This window comes from Epinephelus fuscoguttatus, linkage group LG21 (assembly GCF_011397635.1).
Source record: "Epinephelus fuscoguttatus linkage group LG21, E.fuscoguttatus.final_Chr_v1".
Classification (NCBI taxonomy): Eukaryota; Metazoa; Chordata; class Actinopteri; order Perciformes; family Serranidae; genus Epinephelus; species Epinephelus fuscoguttatus.
The window spans coordinates 26535626-26562274 of record NC_064772.1 but is presented as its reverse complement, the minus strand read 5'-3'; the positions used below and the strand labels follow the sequence as shown (position 1 = coordinate 26562274).

At 43.1% G+C, this 26649-nt stretch overlaps 1 protein-coding gene across 3 annotated transcripts in view; it reads left to right on the top strand.

The window, feature by feature from the left end:
- Positions 1–26649, top strand: part of ctnnd2a (catenin (cadherin-associated protein), delta 2a) — a 363304-nt gene that overhangs the window by 247284 nt on the left and 89371 nt on the right. For all 3 annotated transcript variants that reach the window (XM_049565221.1, XM_049565224.1, XM_049565223.1), the window contains one exon: positions 9633–9846. In XM_049565221.1, coding sequence (XP_049421178.1) covers positions 9633–9846 — 214 coding nt within the window. The remainder of the gene's footprint in view (positions 1–9632; positions 9847–26649) is intronic.

Sequence of the window (26649 nt, the reverse complement as noted above, 5' to 3'; positions counted from 1 at the left end):
ACATCAGTAATTCATTTTGTGTAGCAGCCTTGTCGATATCCATTTATCCAACAGACCGGTTGAAGGGCGAGGAACGTGCCCCCTGACTCTGAGTCCACACCTCCGCCTCCACCCCTCTCTCTCCCTTACACATATCCATTTTGTTTAGTTCACACCTCATGTGTTACTGTCTGCCTCTCCTGCTTTATTTTCTTATCAGTTACCTTAATTTCTCCTCCTCCCACTTTCTTATGATATGAGATATTTCCTTATTTTTCATAGCAGACCTGCTTGAGTATACAGTACATATTCTAAAGTGTAGTATAAATACAGAGATCTTGCTATTCTCAGAGAGGTCTGCGGTGTATTCTCAGTGTTTTGCTGTTTGTTGTCAGAGGCAGCCAATGAGGTGAAGTCAATAAGGTAAAAATCTTGTTTTAGATATTTAGACCGTGAACTGTGCAAACTGCACACTGTGAATATCTGTTCGACAGACATCAGCATGAAAGATGAGAGAGACACGGCGAGTGATTCAGAGCAGATACTGTAATAATATTGCATGCTTCTGTCCCTCTTTACGCAGCGCACACCATACATACAATTTTCCACTGTGATGAGTGTAAAAGCAAAAGCTTTTTCTTTTTAAATCTCAGTGTCAGTTTCCAATAGTGGCAACAATATGCTGAGTGCCTTTTTATATTTTGACATAAACTGACATATATCAGGAAAGAGAAAAATCTCTTCCATCTATGATGTCGGGGCTTTTTTGTCACCTAAGCAAAACTGTTGTTAATCCTTTGCCTCGGGGTTGAACTACCCTCCAGGTAACCTTTGGAGAATGTGTCTGGTTTGTTCTCTGTGGTTCATTGGTCTAGAGTGCTGAGAGTTTGTGGATGGTTTTTTAAAAAAAAGCCATCATTTTTGCAGCAACATTTCCTGTCATTGTTTATAATCTGGTGCCAGATGCTTAAAGGATAAGTATGCACAAAAACCTTAGCATAGGCCTGTCCCCATAAATTAACTGGTATTTATAAAGGAAGAGTGCACACATTTTTCAAACCAGGCGCATTATTGGTTTTAGCTGAGATAACTGGACATTGTTTTGAGGTTATTTGCCAGTTTCATTGGTTGTCTATCCATCCATTTTTATCCGCTTACTTTCATCCACATTTCCACCACTTGACGATATCCCCAGTTCAGGTCAGCAGTTCTCCTTCTCTGCAGCCTGAGACAAGCCCTGCTTTCCCTTCCTGAGACGTCTAACCATTTGCCAGAACTTCCTTTAGGCCACCTGAAAGTCCTTCTCTATAGCGTCCCTGAACTTCTCCCATACCCAGATTTTTGCTTCAGCGACCACCACAGCTGCAGCCCTTCTGGCCAGCCGGCAGCTGTCTGCTGCTTTAGGCGATCTCTGGGCCAGCCAGACCTGAAAGGCCTCCTCCTTCAGCCTAGGATTGTCATGAGAACCGATACTTCGGTACCAAGTCGATGCCAACACGCAAAATATATGTCAGTTACTCTTTTTTTCTGGTACCGTAAGTACCGGATACAACTTTGCCCTCAGCGGGCCGTGTCCATTCCTGTCAGAACTGACGAGGGCAGTATACGCACATCAGTCTGTGCCGAGGACGAGCACCGAGAAGAACGCCTGTTCTCTATCGTCTTTGCTACAAACAATGGCATCTACAAGTGCTAGAGCTTAGATCGGACCCAAAAATTTCAGCCCAACCCCACCCGAGCCGAGTGCATGTTCTGGCTGAGCCCGGCCTGTCCCTTTAACTGTAATTATTAGCCCGAGCTCGGTTTAAGTATACGAACGTAGACATTGAAGGCTGACTCTCGTCTTTCTTTCCGTGGCAAGCCTTCGCCATGTGCCTCTTAAGTGTCGAGGTCCCCGTCTTTTTGTTGTCATATGCCAGCATTGCGCTGCACTTGGTACACTCGACGAAGCTGACACACACATAGACACCGTCGATCACTCACATGTGCGCGCCCAGTTGCGCCGTCAAGGGGGGGGCACTGAGTATCGAGAATTGCGGAATTTCACTGCTATTGGTATCGACAGCTGAAATTCTGGTATCGTGACAAGCCTACTTCAGCCTAACAGCCTACCTCACCGGCGAGTTCTTAGGATCCCACCACAACAGGCACTGACAGCCTTCTGACCACAGCTCCTAGCGGCAGCCATTCCATGTCCCCAGCCTCCCCCGGGATGCATGAGAAATTCTTACGGAGGTGGGAGTTGAAGACCTCACAGACAGGTGCCTCGGCCAGACGTTCCCAGTTCAGCCTCACAACACATTTGGGTTTACCAGGTCTGTTTGGCAGCCTCCTCATCATCTGATCCAACTCACCACCAGGTGGTGATCAGTTGACAGCTCTGCTCCTCTCCTCTCTTCACTGGATGTGTTGTTATTATTTTGCAGACGACACAGTGTTCTATAATCATTTTATTTAGTTGTTGTGAAGCATTTTATTAAGTTAGTTTCAACACCAGTGCCATAAATAGGGCTTCCCCCTGAAAGTCTGAGATTCGAATTGTTGGTTGGAGACTACTCAGTCAACTTAGACTGCTTAAAGTTTAGCAGTCCTTTTTTCTTGCTAGTCAGAGTGCTGTGCAGTGTACGTCTGGGGACGTTTTGGTCCCCAGATTTTGCTGCAGACTGAGTGCTCTTGCTTTGACACTACTCTTTGGTACAGTCAGTTGTGGACATGATGCAACAACACAGAGGAGGAGCAACTTCCTTCCATATGGCTCAGAGATAACATTATCTGCTCCATTTTGCTAGTGGTGGTGTACTGGTGAGTTTCCAGCTCATAGACAGTTAATAGGATACAGTCTCTGGCTTTTGTTTGAAATCTAGTGTCTGCAAAAAATATTGTTGCCTAATTTCAGATCCGTCATTAACACTGTTACGTTGTTTACTATGTTAGCCTATTTGCATGCTGCTGTTACACTGAACGTCCCGCTGAGCACTTTTCAACCTTTAAAAACTTTATATGAAGGGTACAGGCACCCTGTGTACAAAGGCTCAGTCCCGCACTCCATGCTGTCTTGTCATTAAAGGCAAGAAAAGCCCAAAAACAATCTTAAAAAAAAAAAACAACTTTATATGGAAAAAAAATGAATCATTGAATGACCGAATCTGATTAGACTGACATAATTCTGAGTCGGGTACAGCCCTAGCTATAAATGAATCACATTTTGATCATGCTTTGCAAAAACGTGATGAATTAATGGTCCAGATGCTACATATTTCCACAGCCATGTGTAATAACGACTGCTCTGGCACAATTAGAGAACACGATCACGATTTATAAAACAGAATCGGGCCTATGCACAGCTTTATACATCTGACAGAAAGAATGCATATTTCTCCCTTTGTTCATACACACAGTTTCAGTCATGAGTCTACACAGAGTTATGCATCTGGCCCCTGGTGTCAAAAACAACCTTCCAAACTGGTTGCATCTGTATTAATGGTTGAATGTTATAATGAAACTACAGGGGCCCACCCACTCACCAACACATACACAGGCACACTCACACACTGGGATTATCAAATACTTTCCCCGTCCCCTGCTGTGAAGACAAGTGGTTTTTTGTTTTCTCTGTTGCTGTACTTTTCAAACAACAGAATGCATCCCCTCGTGTATTTGTCAAAGTAGATTTTCACAGTTGCAATTCTTACTGTTGATGCTACTGCACAATTAGCTGTGCCCCTGCCTCAGAACAATATTAGGTAGCCATAGGTTAATGCCAAATTTGGCCCAGTTTAGAGGGCTCCAGAGGGAAATGTTAGCCTAGGGCCAAGAACTCAATTAGCCGAAGGTTGAAAGGCTCCAAAATGCAGTTAGCCTGAGGCTAAGTGTTAGGTAAAAACAACAGCCCCTGCATGTGCGCAGACCTGCCTGAGTGTGCACATGCATGAAAGGTTGAAAGGTGTGACACATCTTCATTCTGTGTCCTCTCTCACAACATGCAAGTGGTAAACTGTCTCCGGCGTGCTGCTGATTAGTGCTGACGTTCCATATGTGGTGACTCAGACGCATTTTGTTCGGCTTCACGTGCCACCGACTCAGGTATGTGTCACCCGTGCGTCCCGCTGCCAGCTTTTATGCCAGCAGCACCTCTGATTCCCACAATCCCAGCTGTCACCACTGCTAACTGTTACCACGGCAATGCTGTCGCTATGGGTTACCAATAGCCGTGGCCGCCGCGGAACAGCGGGAGACAAAGACAAATCAATCTGCGCTTCTAATCTTCTTTACATGGAATAGAGGAACAGGGGCAGAGGCATTGGCAAGCCTTGTAGGTAGCTCAGAGGCAATACAAAGTAATAGCGCTATGGCTTTTATGGAATAACAGATTAACTGTGACACAAGCATAAAGAGGAGAGGGAGATCAGTACAGGAGGAAGGAGGGAGGAGAGGAGCAGAGGTGAAGACTGGAGGGCATGGGAGGGACAGCGATTTAGGCTGAGGAAATTGTGTGGCCAATGGAGCAAGGTTAGTTTGCCATTCATTGCATCCCTTAATCCATTTTAATTGAATAGATAAGCAAAGTCATTTTGCTCGATAAACTCCTGCTGTGTCATCAAACACCTCCATCCTCTCCCTGCCCTCCGTCACTTTCTTATGCTTTCTTTCACTCCTTTCATCCTCCCTTCCCACCTGGCCCACATTTATCATCTGTATGTTTTCACGATGAATAAATCAAAGTTAAATTGCACTTGTAAACACTCATTCTGATTTTCCTTTTGTTTTTTTTTCTTCTGGCTTTTACTCATGCCAGATGTGTGAGCTTTCCACAGGAGACGAACAATGAGTGCCAGGGATAATCACAGGAAAAAGGCTTGGAAGCCTATTTATTGCACTTTACTGTTCCTGTCAACATGTCTGCGCGGTACACTCTACCCATCTGGTGCTTCACGATTAAACAGACACTAAGAATTATTTTCTAGTACTTAATGTCCCAGGTCTGGGGGAGAAGATGCGGAAAAATAAGAGGGTTTCAAGAAGCCTGATTACGCAGTTAACTGTGAAAAACTTTTTCCGAGTTATCTGGATGAGTAACTCTGCCTGTTGCAGTACTCCAGAGATTCAATGAAAGTGGGAGCGTGAAAGACAGGCTTTCGCTCTCACTCTCTCTCTGTCTCCTTCTCAAACACACACACACACACACACACACACACACACTAGTTGCTCCATCCATGTTCGTATTAGTCTCCTGGTGATCACAGCAGCCTGTTTCTGGTGATTAGTACTACACCCCTGTCGATTGGACTAAACACGGCTTGCTGTAAGCTCTTCGGCCCCCTAAGGCCGGTAAAGATCCCTGCAGTGGAGAAGCAATGTGGGAGGGTTTAAAAAGCACCAGCACAGAGAGAAGGCAATATGTGTAGTGCCGTGGTGGGAAAGCATTATGTGTAACACCGTAGGGGGAAGGCATAATGTGTAACACCAGAGTGCCCTCATCGTGATCCCCACTGGGCTAACAGCCCTGACTGCCTTGTCTTGTCTCACAGAATCAGGGTATAATCATAAATCTGTACTGATTGGCTTGTTTGTTTCTCTCTCTTTGTGCCTTTGTGTGCATTTACATAGCAAATACAGCTATACTTATAAAATACTAAGAGAGGAAATGGTGAGTACTGAGCAGTTTGGAGATTGTAGGGAAATTCCTGCTGCCCTGTGCAGAAAAGTGAGGCCACTAGCTGAAATACCCTAAATATGATTTATCTGTGCCTTCTTTTAGTGGCAGACATACACCTTTAAAACAAGCCGAATAGTAGAAGAGTGATACAGGAGGGTGTAGTAGATGCTTGCATACATATGAAAATTAGTGAAGTGCATCCAGTTGATTTAGCCACCAGGTGGCTGCATTCCAGCTGCACACAGCTGCCTGACCTGATCACGGCCACTCTTGTATTTGCACTTGTATTAACGTGCAACAGTTTGGGTTTCAGAGGATACAATGTAATTATGCTGATGAGTTTATTTTTAATTACTAAATCGTAACCACAAATATTGGATCCGTGTCATTCATAACTTAACTTTTAATGGTATTACCTTTATTAGGTTGGAGCCTACAGACTAAAGAGGAGAAAAAACACCAATTAACACAGTTAACTGCCTTGAATTGCCTTTGTGTCTGTGAAATATACTATTAAATAAACTCTCCTTGCCAAAAACAGAAAAAGAAGTATTTTAGCTGCCTGCTCAGGGATAGAGGCACAAATATTAAGGACAAATAATCAAATCAATAAATACCTGTATGGCAACAAAACGCTCCACTTATGAAATGCTCCCGGTGTGGTGTGGTCTGACAGAACAAAAGTAGGTGTCAGCTGAAATGCGGTGCTGTTGCACCCGATGGGATTGTTCCTGCTGGTTCCCTTACAGTCAAGATAGCTTCATTCATCTTGTATTGTACCTTACTTAATGGATCATAAGATATTGGGAATCAATCTGCACATTTTCCAGTTCAAAATTAGACCAAACTTTTCTATGGATGTAAGAATGTGAGGGTAAGCCAATCAGCGGCAGGGTAAGGCAGAGTAGGGCAGGTCTTGGCATTGCTATCCTAGGAAGTTCAAATTTCACCTACAGGAAAAAGAAAATTGAGTGGTCAGCAGTCCATGATGGTATAAAACAGTCAATAGCCCTTTTTAAATAGGAATTGTGCAAATTTGCAGGAAAGCCCAATCTGTCTTTTTTCAGCATTGGCAGTATAAAAACAAAATCGGCTGTATCAGCTGTTTCCTGTTTATCCACCGCCAGTGGGTCGCACATGTGGCGTCATCAACAGCTCCTCCCACAAGTCATCAACAGCCCCTCTCATGGCGGAAGGCCGCCTCGCTCTTTTTAAACCAAAAAGGTTCCACCAATAAGTTTACCCCTATGCGGCGGAAAATTGGGCACCTCGGATCAACTCGCCAGTCCGGCTTTGTGTATCTAAATGCTTGCAGCTTGTTGGCAAAACGGCCCAACATTCGCCAAAAATCTGGCAGTGTAAAAGGGGCTAAAAAATGTTTAACAATTGTGAGTGACTGCAACCACAAGAGGTCTTTAAAGATATTATCATAGATGTGCACACAACATATTAGGCTGATTGGTCCAGTAGTTTGCAGGATTAGCTGCAGACAGACAGATACACGCTCACACATGCACACACACTGACATATGCACAAATGCACAATCCCCTCCAAACTAACACCTGGTGGAGATCAATATTCATATGGAGTGGTGAGTCTGCCATTAAGGGTGTGGGCACCTTTCTTGACAACCTTGTTGAACTTTCTGGGGTGTCATACCAGACAGGAGGCTTTCTCCACTATTTAATAAGTTCACAAAATCTGCTTTTATACCTATTTGGCAAAAACAGTCACAGAAATTGCAGGCTGCAACATTAACTTTAGAGCCTGATAATCACAGTGCATTGCCGTTTTGTTTCGCTTCACTCATTCCTGTTTGAATCACTGAACAAATCTAAGATGCAGATGTCTGGAACCAGGCTTCCTAGTTTACTACCTGTGCTAATGGAAGCCTTTTAGGAAATCTTTTAAGTCCACAGTGTATCATAATCCTTGATTATATCTAACAATTATATAGTAAAATCTTACGGTCTGCAATTTTACCTGCTGAATAATATTATCTGGATCAGCATTAAAAACGTTGGAGGTGTTCCTGAAGGAGTAGAGGATAGAATATGCTATAAAAGGTTTAAAAGTTATGTTTTTCAGATGTGTGACGAGACTTAAGCATTATTCTCAACTCACAATTTCTTTATATTTGTATATTTGTTATGTTAGGGGAGCTTTCTTCATCTGCAGGTTCTACTTAGGATCAAACCGTCAATCTTCTGATTAATGGACAACCCGCTCTGCCTCTTAGCCACAGCCACCCTAGTTTGAGAACTGATATATCCTGAGCTTTGCAGATGAGACAGTTCCAGATGATGAATCAAGTCACGGCCCTGTGGTGGATTATTTTGTAAAATGGTGCAAAAACTCGTTCCTTCAACTCAGTGTCTGAAAAAAAAGACATGCGGCTTGACTTCAGACGCCACCCTCCTCCCACGCAGAGCACCATTATTGAGGGTCTCGAGGTGGAATCTGTCGTCAGCTATAAATAGCCTGGTTCAATCATCAATGACAACGTTTGAATTTGACACTGGAATGGCTTGTAGGAGAGGTCAACAACAAGTTTTCTGCCTACGGAAATTCACAAAGTCTGATGAGTCTCATCTACAAATCTTACATTGAATCAGTTGTAACACTTTCCCTCATCTGTTGGCGTGGCAGTCTAAATATGAAATCCAAAAATGCACCAGCTAAAAGAGTGAAAACAAGCAGCAAAAGAACAGGTGTCCAACAGGGTAGCCTGTCTGTTCTGTGTAACAGTCAGGAGGTAAAGAGGGGAAATCGCTCCTGTCTGACGGCACCCACCATCTTCTATAGGTGCCTCAAACCCTGCATGCTTCCCCTCACTCAACAGATACAAACACTCACATTGTACTGTTATGCTGGTCATATTTTTATGTTCATGTCAAGCTTTGATTATGTTGATGCTGCTGGACGATGTATTTTGATCTTGATTATGATGGTATGCAGGTCATGATTTTATGTAGAGGGACGACAGGATAGTCATCAGAACTCTGCTGCCCATCTGCTCACCCATTCCCGTCCCCACAATCACATCACCCCTGTCCTTCAAAACCTCCATTGGCTTCCTGTCCCACAATGCATCCAATTCAAAGTCCTTCTCCTCCCCCAAACACATTTGAGACTGCACTGATGATATCCATGTCTACGTCACAGGGTTTTTGACCAAGAATTCTAAAACGTCTAAAAATTGCATAGAAATAAAAGATGCAACGTTAGTGCATGCATTATTTATTATTTTTTATTATTAAAGTTTTGTAGTTGAGGGACCACAAATGCCTCTTTGGCCTTAAAAATAAACTCCTGATCTCTGAAATAGTCTCTCATCATTTTCAAGTTTAGATTTTATATCCTCCATCACCATCATGCATTCAGATCACACACATTTGCACCATTTTTCTTGGTGCACATTAAAAATATCCCAATAGTGTTACATAAAGCAATTGAACCTCAGTTGTCTATTTAAAGTAGCAGTCGTGCCTCCGACCTATTTTCCTTTTCAGTTAGCAGAAACTAAAAGTGTCAGTAGTAACGGGTTGGTCCAGCTGTAATCGGCAGCAGGACGAGAGACAGACAGCGCAGCAGACAAAAACAGGCAGAAAATACAGTCATATTTTGTTAGATTATAAACAAAGCTGGTGTCACAGCAAGCTTTTCCTTTTCTCATCAGTGTAATTAAGTGTCTTCCTGTGAAAGCACAGTCATTAGCTGTGTCATAGCATCTTTAATTAGTACACACCGGGTAGTTAATCTGATTGACGGACACCGTTAGCCACACACACACAAACACCCGTACTGTACACACTCAAGTAGCTACCTGCATAGACTGTTGACCACCAGTATTTTTCTGCTGGTGGAGATTTTTTGAAGTCTTTGTGCATGAATGTGTACTCTGTGAGCCTGCCATGGATTTTTATGTTGTTGTTATATATAATTCATTTAAGCCAAAAGCACAAGTTTCATTGATACGGTTTCTTTGATCCTCAGATCCGCAGACAGGGAGGCATCCAGCTGCTGGTCGACCTGCTGGACCACAGGATGAGCGAGGTTCATCGCAGCGCCTGCGGAGCCCTGAGGAACCTGGTGTACGGCAAGGCCAACGATGAGAACAAAGTGGCCCTGAAGAACTGCGGGGGGATTCCTGCTTTGGTCCGTCTGCTGAGGAAGACTGGGGATGTGGAGATCAGAGAGCTGGTCACAGGTACTGTAGCTGTGACAAACTTACACCTCACCTCCCTCGCATGAACAGTATGTGAGAGTGTAGCTGCGGTTATTCTCCAGTAAGACTCTGCTTCTGTGGCCTCAGGAACTATTACAATGGTGTGTGTATGTGTGTGTGTAATGCCCATGTTTATGTGATAGAATGTGATAGAATCTGGTATGTGGAGATGTGAGGATCACAGCTGGCACACACAGTTACTCCAAATCTATGCAAGTCCATATAACCACATTGCAAGAATGTTTCAGACAGAAAAAGAAATGACAAAATACTTTTTTTTTTTCCCTTTTCGTTCCTCTGCATTGGTGATAGCCATAGCCGAAGGCGTTATGTTATCTGGTTGTCCGTCCATCTGTCTGTACCATTCTCTTGAATGCGATAACTCAGGAATGTCCTGAGGGATTTTTTTTTCAAATTTAGCAAGAACATCCACCTTGACTCAAAGATGAACTGATTAGATTATGGTGGTCAAAGGTCAAGGTCACTGTGACCTTGCATCCATCTTGTTCCTGTGAGCGCAATATCTCAGGTACACCTTGAGTGAATTTCTTCCATTTTGACACAAACATTCACTTTGACTGATTAGTGTTGGGTGGTCAAAGGTCAAGGTCACACACAAAATATGTTTAACAATTCATATGTAATTATGACAAAATTTCACATAAATGTTTAATGGGATAAAATTCCGAAGTGATGACGTCTTATATCGAAAAGGCCATAGGTCAACTTCACTGTGAAGCCCAGTTTAGACCAAAGATTTGCACCAAGACAAGTTGAAACAGCAACTCTGCAACGGTCTAAAAACCTGCCAGTTCACAGCAACGCAACTAGATGAGACGGTGTATCATCACTATGCAACAACTCTCTGTACTTCTGTTCTGATTTGCAGCTTTTCAGGCTTATTTTGTTGCTAAATATAATTTGTAGCTTCTTAAAATATAAATGAGTGAGATACTGGCTACAGCTGCATCTGTAGTAGTGATGAATTTTTTTGACTGGACCAGCAACTTCACTACAAGACGATTGGCTGTGCAAACAGGTGACCAGCCTTACTTTCGAAAACCAGCAGCTGGCGATTTGACCAGCGGGGTTGCAGGTGACAGCATCAGCTGGCTTGACACGAGCTCAGACCGGCCAGTTCACACTGCTGCAACTTCTCTCTGCAACGTTCTAAAACAGTCTCATTGTGAATCATTGGTCTGAACTGGGCATGACATCATAATGTTCTGCAAAAACACATTTCTGGCCATTACTCAATGTCATATCTCAGAAACAAAGGGGGAGACATTTGGTCAGATACTGAATTGGTGACACTGATCTTGGGTACCCACTTTGAAGGCATCCATGTTTTCATTGATGTTAATACAAACTGTAAGTGCAACTTGAGTGGTGCACCGAGGCATCCAACTGCGAGGTGGTAATTCTATTTTTTTTTTTTTTTTATCTAATTGTGCTCATACTTCTTACTCAGTGAATATAGTAGATGCCTGCGTGGCCTTGACAGCGCCAGTAGTTGTTTATTTTACTTCTCTTTGGAAAATTTCTACATTTAACTTTCACTGACAGAATATTCTTCACAAAAGGATACTATTCACTCTGCAGAAACCAAGGCTGTTCATCTTGAGCTTTTTCAGATGCCAAACAATTTATCATTCCACCTGAATGATATTTTAAATTCAATTACCGTTCTCTTCAGCAGACTAATAGGACTCTGAGGCATAACTTCTGGAAAGAATGCAGAAGAGGCAACAAGGAAGCCAACACTTTTTTCTTCAAGCATACTTTCTCTTTAGAAGTGTTTTGCAATGTGTTCTCCCTTTTCAACTAGTTGAGTTGTAATGCAATATAAGTTTGGCTCTGTGGGTTGTTTTATTCACGTGGGTGCCTGCATACGATCACAAAAACGTGTGTGTGTGTGTGTGTGTGTGTGTGTGTGTGTGTGTCCGTATGTCCACCTAGCATTCAAGTCCCTACCAGTGAGTGTGAGGTTTTACAATCACCAGTCAATCTCGTTTTAACCTTGGGGGCATGAGCAGTAAAAGTTAGCCGGTGCACTGGAGACACACACAAACAGCAGGGCACACACCCACACACACAAACTTAGAGACACACACATGTGCACACGCTCAGATGTTCAGTGGTAATTGTGGAGATGCACACAAATATCTGTGTAGGCAAAAGATGTATGGATTAAATTTTAACACCCACCTAAGCAAGCAGACATTACACAAGCTGATATAATTTGATCTCCATTTCTCCTGAAATATTTTTTGCAATATGCCTCCCACCAAGAATTTAATATTCTACTAGAGGCCCTTTAGTACTGCAGCAAACACTAACACATGCACCCAGCCACTCACTGCAGACACACAGTAGCTCTCACACACTCTCACTCACACACACACACACACACACACACACACACACACATACACCACCTCAAGCATACATGTAATCTAAATGTGCAGCTACAGTTATTTTCCAGCATGACATAGGTTCTACAGCCTCAGGACAGGTAATAATGATGAACCGCAGTGTGGGCATGTGTGTATGGATTGTGTTTGGGTATATGTGTCACAGGATTCAGTCTGTAAAGGTTAAAGTCTGTGATATTAATGAAATTCAGCAAGTAATGAGTGTCTCAGACGACTCACACACAAGTGGTGGAAATAAGATTTTGCTATGATTGAAATAAAGTGGGTGAGCTGTGACCTGTGCTATGTGAGGACCTGAACGCTAGCAGCCTAGCAAAATATATATATATTCAAAGACACCCATTATTTCCTTATTTTCTGTCAGTGTCGGATGTTCATGCACACTACCAGACCTGCCAACCTGTACGCATTTTGCGTACCAGGCACGCATTTTGACATCAAAGTACGCTGGTACGATTTGATGCTCTAAAAGTACGCATATCACTCGATCGCGCATTTCGCCGGTTTCAGTGTATTTGTCTATGCAAGATGTCACTCAGGTTGATACCTGGTGAATATAGGCGCGTAGGTGGAACGAAAAGATTTCGGCCAATCAGATTGCTGCATATCCCCCAATCCACGGCTGACTAAGAAAGGTGCGCTTGATTCAGTTCCATCCAGTTAGACAGTACACTGTCGCCCTCACCGTCAAGATAGATAAACCCTCTTCGCCCACACCTCTGGGTAGTCCTCAGTGATGACTCTATCAATTCAAACAACGCTGACAGGTAAAATGACGTAAGAAATGCAAAAATTGAGAGCTTTGAGAGCTTCTGTCTGTAAGTAGTTAGTTTCTGTCTGTAAACAGTTAACTTTAGCTTGTGTCTATTAGAGCTAGCTTCTATCTTAGCAGTTAGCTTCTGTCTGTAAACAGTTAACTACAGTCTCATAGCAGTTAGCTTCTGTCTGTTAGCAGTTAGCTCTTATTAGCTCCTCACCGTCAGCTCAGACCGGCGTTACCGTGTGTTCAGTCCGGTAGACGGTATCACCTTCTCACGCCCGTTCTCACTCCACCGCCGAGTCCTTTTTTATTTATTTTTTCACGCCCTTTAGTGTGTTCACTTGTGTGTGTGTGTGTGTGTGTGTGTGTGTGTGCGGGCACGTCTGTGCGTGCGCCCAACGGGGCCAAACTCCGCCGTGCGCGATACAAAGAGCAGGGGAGGATTGTAAATGCGCGACCATGTAGAGACAGAAATGACACGCAGTCTGTAAATAAGATAAATAACGTAAGGCTATTTAGTTTGTTTAATAAAAAGACAAGGTATAGACCTGTTCTATAGGAAAGGTTACCTTAAGTGACTTCTTTGTGATCTGGCACTATATAGAAAATAAAATTAAATAAAATTAACTTGACCTTCAAGGGGGGGCAGGGCGGGGTGCCCCCCTAATAAAATGGTAGGGCAAACACTGAAGTAAATAGTGTCAAAGTCGCCTGTCATCGATACATTGCTGGTGAGAATTGTACCAAGGTAAGCAAATTGCAGACAAATTTACATTTAACTGTGTTATGAAACCATGTGCCCTGCCTGAATAACTATAACACACTTATGATAAAAAGACTTTTTGTTTGATGAGTCTGCTGAATTTCTATAAGAAAAAAACAAGGCAATAAGAAGAGAGTAGTTCTAATAGGTGTCGTACTACACAAGAACATGATGAGGAATGCTAATGTAATGCACTTGTCTATGATCTATTATCTATTTCTGTATGAAATTGCATGAAAATAGGATTTCGCCATGTGATGTTTCAAAATTTTCTCGGGGGAGAACCCCCCGAATCCCACTTGAAATCTTTCTTTTTGTCACAACAGGACATATTACTGTATTTTTTAAGCAGATGATCAATACTACCATCAGATTGATGAAATTGACCTTGATCTGCGCCATAAAACAAATATTGGGTGTCTATGGACCTATGTGGGGCTTAGGCCTATAGATATGAATATGTAAACGTACGCTCGTTTCTTCTGTTTGCCACAGAAGAAACATGAGAGAAACATGAAATCTTGTTTGCTGATGTTGTTCATTTTTTCTCAGTTTTTGGATCATATTCATGTTGGAACATGTCTGATTGTGTATAGAAGCTTTTATAGGTGATTTTTGACGGTAGAAATTGCCATAATGCAGAGTCATTCCCTGGTTGCAAGTTCACTGCTACATGTAGCTACGTGCTAACATCAGGGAAGCATGTTATCTTGTTTACTTATGTTGTTAATTTCTCCCTGATTTCAGATCATATTCCCGCAGGAACATGTCCGCTTGTATTTTTGAGCTTTTGTTGGTGATATTTAACCTGAGAAAGTGCCGCAACACATGCTCATTCACCAGCTGCAAGTACACTGCTACTTGTAGCAACAAGCTAACATCAGGGAAGCATGTTATCTTGTTTGTTGATGTAGTTAAATTCTCCCTGATTTCAGATCATATTCCTGCTGGAACATGACCGCTTGTATTTTTCAGCTTTTGTTGGTGATATTTAATGGGAGAAAAGGCCACAACACATGCTCGTTCGCCAGCTGCAAGTACACTGCTACATGTAGCAACAAGCTAACATTAGGAAAAGGTGTTAATCTTGTTTGCTGATGTTGTTAAATCTAGACATGATTTCGGATCATATTCCTGCAGGAACATGTCCCATTGTATTCTTGAGCTTTTGTTGGTGATATTTAACGGGAGAAAGTGCTGCAACATATGCTCATTCGCCAGCTGCAAGTACACTGCTACATGTAGCAACAAGCTAACATCAAGAAGACATTTTAATCTTGTTTGCTGATGTTTAGCCGAGTTTTGATCTTAAAATACTGCTGGAACACTGTTAAGAAGCTTTTATGATTAATTTTTCATGATAGAAAGTGCCGCCATACTCTTTTCCAGTCCCTCCCTGGCTGCGAGGACAGTGCAGAGATGCCAAGATGTAGAGGACCTGAAAATGCTGACCATTCTGAGCAGACTGGGCAATTTCACAAGGGGGGGACTTAAAGAGACAGGTGCTAAAATGGTGCATTTCAGACAGAGGGTGAATACAGGTATATTCAGGGACACTATATGAAGCAAATAAAAAAGTTTTTGAGCATTTAATCATGTTAACACGTTCTAGTAGAAACCCAAAATACAAGTGTAAACCTGGAATTGAGCATCATAGGTCCCCTTTAAGATCCTGTACAGTGGCTCCCATAAGAGAACATGAGAGAGCTGATCCTTGTCTGTTTTCTTATTTCTTCTACTTTTCTTTTCTTCTCTACTTATGTTCTTATGTCATTCGCTCTCCTTTTCACTTCTTTCTTCTCCCTCCCGCATCACATTGAGCTGGACTGTCTGTATCTACACTTGTATCACCATTGTTTCTCTCTCTTCGCTCTTGTTGCACCAGGTTAGTTCTGAGATAAGAGAGACATGTTCACGCTCATACAAGAGGATTGGACATTCCTAGAGATAAAGTGCAATCACACTCATTCACTCATGCACACACAGCCATAGATTCAACAGACACTCACAGAGCCCCACACATAACACACGGGCACATGCACACAAAGAATACTGAGATAAAGTCAGTGGGGCCCCCTCATGTTCAATTTGACTTCTGACCCCTTTTTTCCCTCAGCGGGATGAAGCTCATCTTCAAGGACACACACGCACACACGCACGCTCAAACATCTATCCCCAGACGCATCCCCATAGGTCACTTGCTCTCCGAGGGAAAGAGGACCTGTCGGATCACAACAATGACAGCCAGCAAGCCAGTGAGGAGTTTTGCCTCTCACTTTACAGACCCCTCAAATACCGCTGGAGAATGGTGGAGACAAAAAGATGTGGGATGTGAGTGAGGAAAGATGGAAGGAGGTGGTGGTTCCATTTTATGGAGCTTTTCACTGTTATTGACACCGTTGTAACAGGTGGAATGGACGCAGGGAATACAGCTTGAAAGGAAAGGGCAATTGGAGACATTCAGGTGGATGGAGCAGAATCAGGAAGCAAGCTGGTCTTTTCCTGGTGGAAATCATGATTAGAAGAAAGGGAATGAGGAAGAGAGGGAGGAATGAACAGCAAATTGGGGAATGGTTTCCACCATCCTCTGTGTGCAGACTCCTGCTGCAAGTTTTGTTGTTACTCCAGATAAAAAATTTCAGTGTTGACGATAAGCTCATATGTGTCACTGATGGCAGTCACCACACACTTCGCCTATCAGGACATTATTCTGGCACCTTTTAGAATATCACCGCAGCACAGGAGAGACTAAGAGATTAAAAACACAGCTTGGAGATGGAGTGAGTGTATTTGTGTGTGGTCTGTAAGCAGTTTAATGTATGAATAAAATTGCACCGCAAGTCATACTGCATCATATTTTGAGCTCTGACTTTTATAAATAGTCATCTTGCGCGCGCGCACACACACACACACACACACACACACACTGTGAAATTCTACCTCCCCTCTTTCTCTCACTGTCTCCCTCCCTGACTCTTCCTGTCTTTGCCCTTCTCTGTCTGGCTCTCCCCTGCTGCTGGCTGAGTGAATCAGTGTCATGCACTGTTGTCTGTTTACTCTGCTACTTAGCATTGAGCTCCACATTTCAATTGCTTTCATGCCACTACGACTATATTTTGAAGTCTATCTTCATTTGCCTCGTGGAACACCCTGCTGGAGCCCTAATTCACCACTTGAAACTGTTGTGTAATTACTCGGTAATTCAATTAGGTGTGTGTTTTAAGTGTTTTTGTTGGAAACAGAGACAATGAGAACAATGTCTTGAAATTTCGCTTTATGCTGCACATCACACTTTTAATTAAGTGCGTACATTTTGCCAAGAATTTGTGCATGGTAACACAGTGCTTATGTGATCAGATTATTTTCCATTTTATTGGCACGGACTCAAGTGAACCTCAGAAAATGACCAATAACTATGCTAAACTTAAACAGTAACTAAACCCTAAAACCATTTTTTTCAGCTGATAATCATTGTTTCTGGTTGTATAGTTGTGTTACTGACTGATCCTGCTCAAAATCTTGACAGTTTAGTGCAAACTGTTGAAAATCTACATTTTATTTTAAAAATGTGGTATGGAGTGCCCTCTACAGCTTGAAACCTGGTTACTACATTTGAATTTACATTACATTACATTGGAGGCAAATGACTCTTTTTCGGGGCGAATGACGTCACTAACCGTCCACGCTAAAGCCTGCCCTCCTCCCTTTACTCCTCCCCTAACTATAAAACCATTCTGTCCCCAGTTATCAAACTGATAGCAAGTAGGTTGGGCCAGAGCAGAGAGAATAGTAGAGCAGAGAATAGCTAGTAATTTGTCAAATTGTATTGTTAGCATAGTGTATTTTAGTGTAGGTTTACAGTTAGTAGTGTGTTTACAGTATTTAGGTTAGTTGGTCAAGGAGCGGCGCCGAGGCTCGGGAGTATATGTGCAGGGCGGTGAGGGAGGGATGTGGAGGGCTGCTGTGCGGTGAGAGAGAGCCGAGCCTCGGGGGTATATGTGCAGGGCCGCGAGGGAGGGAGGGGTGGATGGATGCGGTGGGCTGCTGCGCGGTGAGCCCAAGCTCCTAGAGAGGGAGAAATAGAACCAAGTAGGATAAAATAAGTCAAAGTGTTGAGGAGAGGGACCGGGTAAAGAGGCTGACCTCCGGGGAAGCCCTCTCTCCTCTCCCCGCAGCGAGGGACAATCTTCACTCAGCCAAACGCTGATATGGGTAGTGGTAATATGCGTAGCGGGACAGCGAGACTAGCGATTTTGCAGTAGTTTTTATATTAAACTTTACAGTCGCTGCCTGCGCATGTTTCTGCCTATGATCATGTGAAGGGTTTGCTGTCAGCGAGAATACTGTAACAGCCGCAGGAGGAAGACAAGTTTATCTTCCTCCCCGTTGTTTCATCTGTGCAGCCTTGGGTTAAAAATATGATTGTACATCTTTTTTTCTTTCTTGAAGCTTTTTCACTTACGATAAATGAATATTTCATGTGGTATTAAAAATATTAACATCAATACTTTTGACAGCCTTAGTGTCTTGGCCTCATTGGACGGCTCTTAAAGCAGTTTCATGTGTGAGTCAACTACTTATACAGTAATGAATATGATCAATAACATTGTGAAGGCCTGTAGCCTCACGCTTACGACTGAATCACAGCCGTGCTGATACACAGTGCAACAGTGCTCGTGTATATATGTGCAAGGGCTGTCAAACTATTAATGTTTTTAATTTCAATTGTATGCTGAATTTCAATGGTTAATTTCAATTATTCACATTTTTTCCGTTACTTTGCATTTCAAAACAGTTTTGAAGTCCACAAGGTGAGGTGGTTATTACCAGAGTGTCTCGATTGAGAATCAAATGAATGCAAATAAATTTACTTTATTATTTTGACTTTTAGATTTATTTCTGTCAAATTAGTGCTGCACTGCTACAGGAGTGTGGTCTTAAAACTGTGACTTGCTTAGAGGTAGGAGACAACTGCAGAGTGCTTATTCTGTGACATACTTTTTGTTGTTTATTTATTTATTTTAAAGGATTGCACTGTTCCAGTTGAGAAACTGCAGTTACTACATATAATTTATAATTTTGATTACTCACTGGTGTCCAGTGATCCTCAGTTAATGTGACAAGTTTTGCACTGGGAGTTCCACTTTAGTTGCTTTCTCTGATTCATACAGGTCCTCTTTACATGACACTATTGTTCCCCCAACAATCAGGCGTATGAGTGGTCACAACATGCCAACCTGAGGACATCCCCTTAATACATAATATACTTGCACGTTGGTGTGTCTGTGGCCCCTTTTACACTGCCAGATTTTCCGTGAATGTTGGGCTGTTTTGCCGGCCAGCTGCGAGCGTTTAGACACACAGAGGCGGATTGGCGAGTTGATCCGAGGTGCCCAATTTTACACCTCGTAGGGTAGTCATATTGGCGGAACCCTTTTAGTTTAAACAGACGAGGCGCCCTTCCAAACGGGAGGGGCTGTTGATGACTAGTGGGAGGAGCTGTTGATGACGCGGTATGTGCGAGCCACTGGCAGTGGACTAACAGAAAACAGCTGATAGCAGGAATTAGCGAGCAGCTAGTAGCAAGAGGGAAACGCAAACCTGACAGACACTGTAAAGATGAGCAACTGGGGAGACAAGGAATTGTGCGCCCTCCTTGTCCTCGCAAACGAAGAGGCCATTAACCGTCAGATGACAGGGACGGTGAAGTACGGGCCGATTTACGAGGGAATCGCCGTGGCTTCCCTCCCACGTCACTGTTTACGTCACACACTGAGCCACACGTTTTGTCGCTTGCTCACGCCCCCCATTGCCCCGAAAAAGGCACATCCTGTATCAACAAAGGCAGGCAGGCGGCATTTTACCGCACTCCCTGATTTATTTATTTTTTTTTTTTTACTGCCAATGCTGAAAGAAGACTGATTGGGCTTTCCTGCAAATTTGCACAATTCCTATCTAAAAAGGGCTTGTGTTGCTCTGCAGCTGAAATTTAAGTGCTGTAAAGTTTGATTAATTCACAACATACCTAAAACACATATTAAACATGACTTCATAGAGACAGTTTCAAACACAAGTACACAAATCGGCTTCATGATAACTTGCAAGATTCACAGACAAAACACTTGTCTTTTGCTGGACACATTTTCCCTACAAATACAACATGCTAGCACAAGCATATGGCATTTTACATTGTATACATTAGCCTAGTCTAAGCCTCACTTTTTTTAGTATTTATAATGTGTCTGTTCAAAACATGTCAGTTTATGCTGGTTACTGTCACTTTTATGTTGTAGTCACCTGTAAGCCACATGTAGAATATAATAACTTGACTAAATTTAAGTTCTTTTAAATCAGCACTTTCTTTTGACTCGCAAATTGAGCTATTTATATGACATACATATACAGTATATGCACATAAAATATACTCTGCTAGCTCCTCTGCAGTTGGTATATGCGTAATAGCAAGAAGGCATTGGATGTATTACCAAATTACATTCCTCTCAGAGCTTGACCTTCATTACTAATTGGTGGCTAAATGATTTGAAAGCAAGCAAATGGCAGTTGGGGAGGTTCATCAGGGGCAGTGGTGCATACGCAAATGACATCAATAGACACAATCTTCAACTGCTGGACTGAAAAAAAGTGGTTGTGCTAGAGTCATAACAAATCAGCCTCCTCATTACTGCCTCTGTGTTGTCAGCTTCGTCAAGGCACTTCTCTATTCTCTGTGATTAAAGAGTCTGTTTAGGTCTGGGGAAATGAGACAGGGCATGTGTTGTTTTTTTTTTTCTTTCCAGTGACCGGAAAAACCTTCCCTCAACAATTTACCCTATCTCCCTGTCGGTTCTGAAGTTTAAATATAGACGAGCTTTATTGGCTTCCTGGGTCTCAGCGTGAGGTAGATAGGACGAAGTCAAGGCTTCCGGGCCTGTCAGTCAAAGTGTGGTCGATGCAGAGGCTTTGGGTGTCAATAGGAGATGCTATCCTTACTCATGGGCTCACCTTGAGGCAGTGGACCATGGCATAACTCTGCTGCTGCAGCTGCTTCTGCCTGCTCTGAAATTCTTGTTGGCCTGAGAAGCAGCTGCTGAGGAAACATTTGTGCAGGCAACTCTTAAAATGTAACTGTTTCCTATTTTTGAAACTGGAGACAAATTTACATTTTGGCTGAAGTGCTGATTGATATTCAACGCACCGCACAGAAGTGTAGAATGAAAGTGGGGAGTTAAGTCTTTAAGGCATCGCAAAGAGAAAACAGGTGTATACAGAGGAGACCAACACTTTTCTGCTTATGCAAGCTGATGATGTTTGCAACAAACCAACACAGTAAAATAGCACTGCTGCCTTCGTTTACTGGATAATTCTTCACCTTGCCTGCTGTTACTTCAAGGCACAAATCCCTGCTCTGTGTAGACGTCCAAATCTCCATGTCCCCACTACTGTTATTGTATTTTCTATAGCCATTTTAATTCAAGCCAGAGCTCATAACCTTCTCTCAGAAAGGCTCGAGGACTGAGTTCCATCACAGTCATTACGCTGATTCCTGTGGGGACACAGGATGCCTTCACCAGGATGATTTTTTTTTTGTGTGTGCTGCTGCTACTATGCTATAAAATTGTTAGTGTCCTGCAGAAATGTCTCTGCAGCATTTTCACAGTGGGAGGCCCTGGTGGGAATGAAACCGGCAGTATAAGCAGTGACAATTTACCCACAATACAGGACTTAACCGAGTGCTGACAAATGTTTTCCACAAACCTACTGTGGGATGGAGAGTCGCACGACCCTCGGGTCAAGTCAGCAATTGCTAACATGCTGTAACCTATAATGCTATAGAAAATCAATATTTCTTTAAAAAAAAAAAAAATCGTTGAGAGATTTTTGCAGACACATTAGCTGTGTAATTTGTCGTCTTTGGCTTTACTCATCACCAGGTTCTGACCCGGCGGATAACTAATTCACATCGAGTCGCACAGATGAAGGCTGTTTAATAAAACATTGCCACTTGAGGCCTAACAGGCCTCACTCCCCCCGTACAAGTCACACTCTCATTTATTCATGAATTCATGCAATCATCTCCCCATTTCCCCAAACCACCCAGCTCCAAGGAAACTGTCCGTCAAGCATCGGAGGGGAACCGGTCGCAGGAGAGGGAGGGAGAAAGAGATAAAGACAGGGAGAGGAGGAAGGAAGCGCGCACACACACACACACACACACACACACACACACACACACACACACACACACACACACACACACACAGGCTCCAGCTTGATGTCATTGTCTGTTGGTCACCTGATGTTATACTCATAAGGACACTAGGCTTAGTGAAGCATTACAGATCTATGTTTCTAGAGCAGGCAGGTGTGTGTGTGTGTGTGTGTGTGTGTGTGTCAACCTTGAGTTTGGCCAATGTTACACAGTGGCAGACACAATGTCCTTGCCCCAGAAAACACTGAGGAGTCTCTCCCTCTGCGTTTCCTCCTTCTGCTCAATCTTTGTCTCCATGGCTGTCTGCAAAAAAATTAACATCATGAGCCCTGCCTCATGTGTGCCGTGTGTGTGTGCATGTTCCTATTCTTGTATGTGTCTTGGCTAGAGAAGCCAAAGAAAGGGAGCTGAGCGCCTCTCTTTGCACGCCAGCAGACAGGTTCTTGTCATCAGAGACAACACTGTTTTAACATGATTGCAATCACACACTGACAACACTCGCCACTTGAGAAATAAACCGACGCAGGAAGCAAGAGAGAAACAGAGAGACAGATAGAAAGAGATGTTTGAAAGCGCTGAGGTTTATAAGTGGAGTGTTTTGCCCAATATGTGTGCTGCCGAGTGTATCCGTGTGTGTGTGTGTGTGTGTGTGTGTGCGCGCGTGTGTGTGTGGACATGTGTGTGAGCTTTTACCTTGGTTTGAAAAGAGCCCATGAGAGGAGAGAGATTGAGAGAGAGACTCGAGATGTGAAACAAGAGGCTGATTAGTGAAAGTGAAGGCAAATGTTGCTATGCTCCCACACACACACACACACACACACACACACACAGCCTGAGTGTGAGCACTTGATTGCTGCCAAACAGCATACAAGGTCATCGCCTTATTATCACCCTCCTCTTCTTGTCCTCTCACTCTCTCTCTCTTTTATACACACACACACACACACACACGCACACTGTCGCCCTCTTTCACACTTTCTTTTCTCTCTTTTCAACTTTTCTCACTCTCACATTTCGTCTCATTTTCTTGCTGAGTTTTAGTAAGTCAGATTTTTTCCTACATTTCAGTCTCCTCTTTGTGTTCAGCTAGTTACCTATAAAAATGGCCATGTCTTGGATAATTACACATTTAATTGAGAACAACAGTAATTAAGAATTAACCTTTTTGCGTGTTTACATTGCATTGTTTTTTTTGCCATCAGTCTGTCAATGGCTGTCATCCCCCATCTTGTTTTGTCACCTTTTGTTCCTCCCTCTGTAACATCATTGTTTGATGTTATTCCCTCTTTCTCATTGTTTTCTCCTCCCCTGCCTTTTTCTTGGCCTGATTTTCCTCCCATCCCTTTGTCTGTCATTCGCAGATTGTCATTATGACTGACATGTTGCTGTTGGCGACGCAAAACTGGCTGCTAGTCAACACCCAGGGTTTCCACGGCGGTTTATGTGCAGAGTTTTCGGTGAAGTGAGGCTTAATTCACATCGATTGTTGTGACACAACCTAGCCTTGGCCTTTTCTCCAGCTCCATCTTTTTAGCTGAATACATCTTCTCTTGGTTCTCCTATATGCCTGACACAGATTGAGTACAATTATATTCAGTTTATGCCTCAGGGTTTTTATGTTTTTGAAACTCTTTATAAACTTTTTACTTGCCCTTTTACACAGAGAGGTCACAGGTCAGGTTTAGCTATTGAATAGAGTGTCTTGCTCAAGTGCAGTATTGCTGCGGTTTCAGATCACAGTATCTACAGACCTTTTTACACGGAGATCGTGCTGTAAGGGCACTACGAAGTCCATTCTTTACCCTGCCTTCACATTTTTACACAGAACCAAACAACAGCTGCATCGTGCTGCTCCAGTGTGTGATTTTAAATAGAATATTGGCATCCTGGAAGTAAAAAGAGGTGTGATGGGCGCAGCATGTAACACAAAATCACCCTCTAGTGTGACATATAACGTGTGTCAGTAGCACTTTCTAAACAACAACAGTGGCATGGCAGAAACAATCATTTACTGTTCTCATTATGTGGCTGCTGATCTCACCAAGCTCTGATGGGTAAGGAGCTTCTGAATTCCATTGTCTCCCCAGTTTGTGGACATTTTCAGCTGCTGTTTTATCTCGTGAAGTTAGCTGCTAACTGCTGCCAGCGGCTTTTTAAATCTTCTTGCGGTGGGTCACACACATAACATATCATTAAAACTTCACACCTGTTCCATCCATGGTCCCGTCCTGATGACTGTCCCCTTTATACAGACCGCTGTTACCTCCGCTGCTGATGTGTTCTCATCCCAGCTCAGCAAATATCGCCTCTTAGTCAATGGACTTTCATGCCTACATATGGTGCGCTAGGTAAACACATCATGGTTTGGCTTAATATTCACAGGGGAAGCATCAGCGGCCTCTTGGGTGAAAGTCCGAGGTTTGCTTGACCTATCCACCTCCCCTCCCCGCAACCTTATAGGGACTTTCCAGCTCCTGATATTACGTTCTTACCAAAGGTGTTAAAAATTGGCGCAGTCTGGCTCAGCGGCATATCATACCGCCACAGAGGGTACCTTTTTGCGTCAATGTCTGACACCGAAATCACTGGCAAAGTGAACTACTTGCAGGGGAGGCCACGTGGAGGCTTTATTCATCTCCCCCTGAGACATGAATGTGGGGATCCACTACAAACTGTGGAACCCAGCTGCCCCAAATACTAGCCACCGAATGGGGATCGTATTCTAATTGACCTGAATGATGAAACACTGAACTGGCTTGCCTCAACGAAACAAAAGGTCTAGGGACATACGCCAGAAGAAGGCTGTGTAAAAGGGTATTATAATTACTGCTTTGCACTTCTCTGCCACCCTTATGTTTCATTTACATTCACATCTAACAAGAAATTAGATTGTGCACATTGTATTGTTGAATGAACAGGACATCTCTCAGCCGGCTGACAGCCTCTGGGAACACGGTCCATTGCATACATCAGAGCGCACACTTGTGACCATATTCTATTTGTGTAGTAACTGCGTAAATGAATGACATCTGTCATCTGGGACCTGCGACATCTGGAGCCTGACACCCAATATGTGAGAGATGGCGACCTTTAACACAGCAGCTTTTTATAGTTTTGTCATATTAAAAAAAAACATGTTGCACCTCCCCTCCATTGTCTCAATCTGTTGCTGTCTCCCCGAACCATCACTCAGCTCCTCCAGCTCTTTTCCCCTCTCATTAGTTTTCTATTTCTGTCTCTTTCATCTCTGTCACCCTCTGTTTCACACATTTCTATCTTATTGTTTGTTACTTTATCTGCTTTTGTATCTGTGGCTCGCTCGGCAGGAGTGACCAGTGCAAGCAGCAGGGACTAATTAACATATGTAGTATGCGAGAATGCTGATGAAGCATGTGTGTGTGTGTGTGTGTGTGTGTGTGTGGTTCACATGTCCATGAGTGTGTCACAGCTGACCAACAAGGCTAGAGCTGTCACCCGTCTGCGAAGAGGCATCTGGTATTCCATCTGACAAGAAGAAGGAAAATGTGTGTGTGTGTGTGTGTGTGTGTGTGTGTGTTCCCATACTGTATGTGATTAAGTGTTACAGTAGCATGCATTTGACTCTGTGTGTACAGTATGTTTGCCCTTGCAGGTGAGTGAAAGTATCCTTGTGTACATACAAACTTGCAAGTTTTTCTGCCAACTCGCGGATGTGTATCGCGGTCCGCATATCTCTGCATATGCTCAGGGTCTATTTGTGTATATATGTGTGCGCATGTATTCTCCACCACACAGTGGGTGATAAATGATGCACCGCTTGGACAGTTGGCTTTCCGCCTGGACCGACAAACTAATTAATTTCCTCGAATATCACAAGTATCAGGTAGATTGTAGAGTCAGATTCCAGAAGAAAAGAGTGGGTGGCGTTTTAAAACGTGATAAAAATGAGGAGTAATTTTGTCCCACGTTGCGATTCCTGAGGTGCCGCCACTCTTCATTTGTGATGTTCCAGTTCAGCTGAAAGGTCTGAGATGAGTGTCATTATACAGACGGGGAAAAAAGAGGTTTGGGTTGTTTGGATTTCTTAAACCTAAAATCAGAAGGACTGACTTAAACAGCACTGACCTCACAAAATGGAACCAAATGTATTTCCTGTGTCATCGCTGAGAGGTTAATGGAACCATTTGCTTTAAACTTTCATAAAATATGTGCTCATGAATGACATGTGGAGAGCTGAAGGAGGGAACAGAAAGGTGAAAAACCAAAGTGGAGAAGAGTGCTGTCCTCACTTAGCTGTGCTCTGAGACTCGACAGGAGCACTAATAGAAAGATTGTTAAAAAGGCATAAATCACGCCATAAAGAGCGACGTTTTGTGTCTTTATTCGGCTAAATGTTTGACCTTAAAGTGGGAAAAGACATGTCTTCTGCTTTAATTTATCATTCTCAAGTTAATGTTGATTGCACAACGTAATGGCTATAGAATAATGACACCATCTGCATTTCCTTGGTTCCCTATAAGCTTTTACTATGCAATTCTGTCTGCCGTCGGGTACGATCTCCCAAGGCTCGATTTATTGGAGGACAGCGCTTTACTTTTCCCCGGTAGCTATCCAGAGTTATCAAAGAGTACCACTGTAA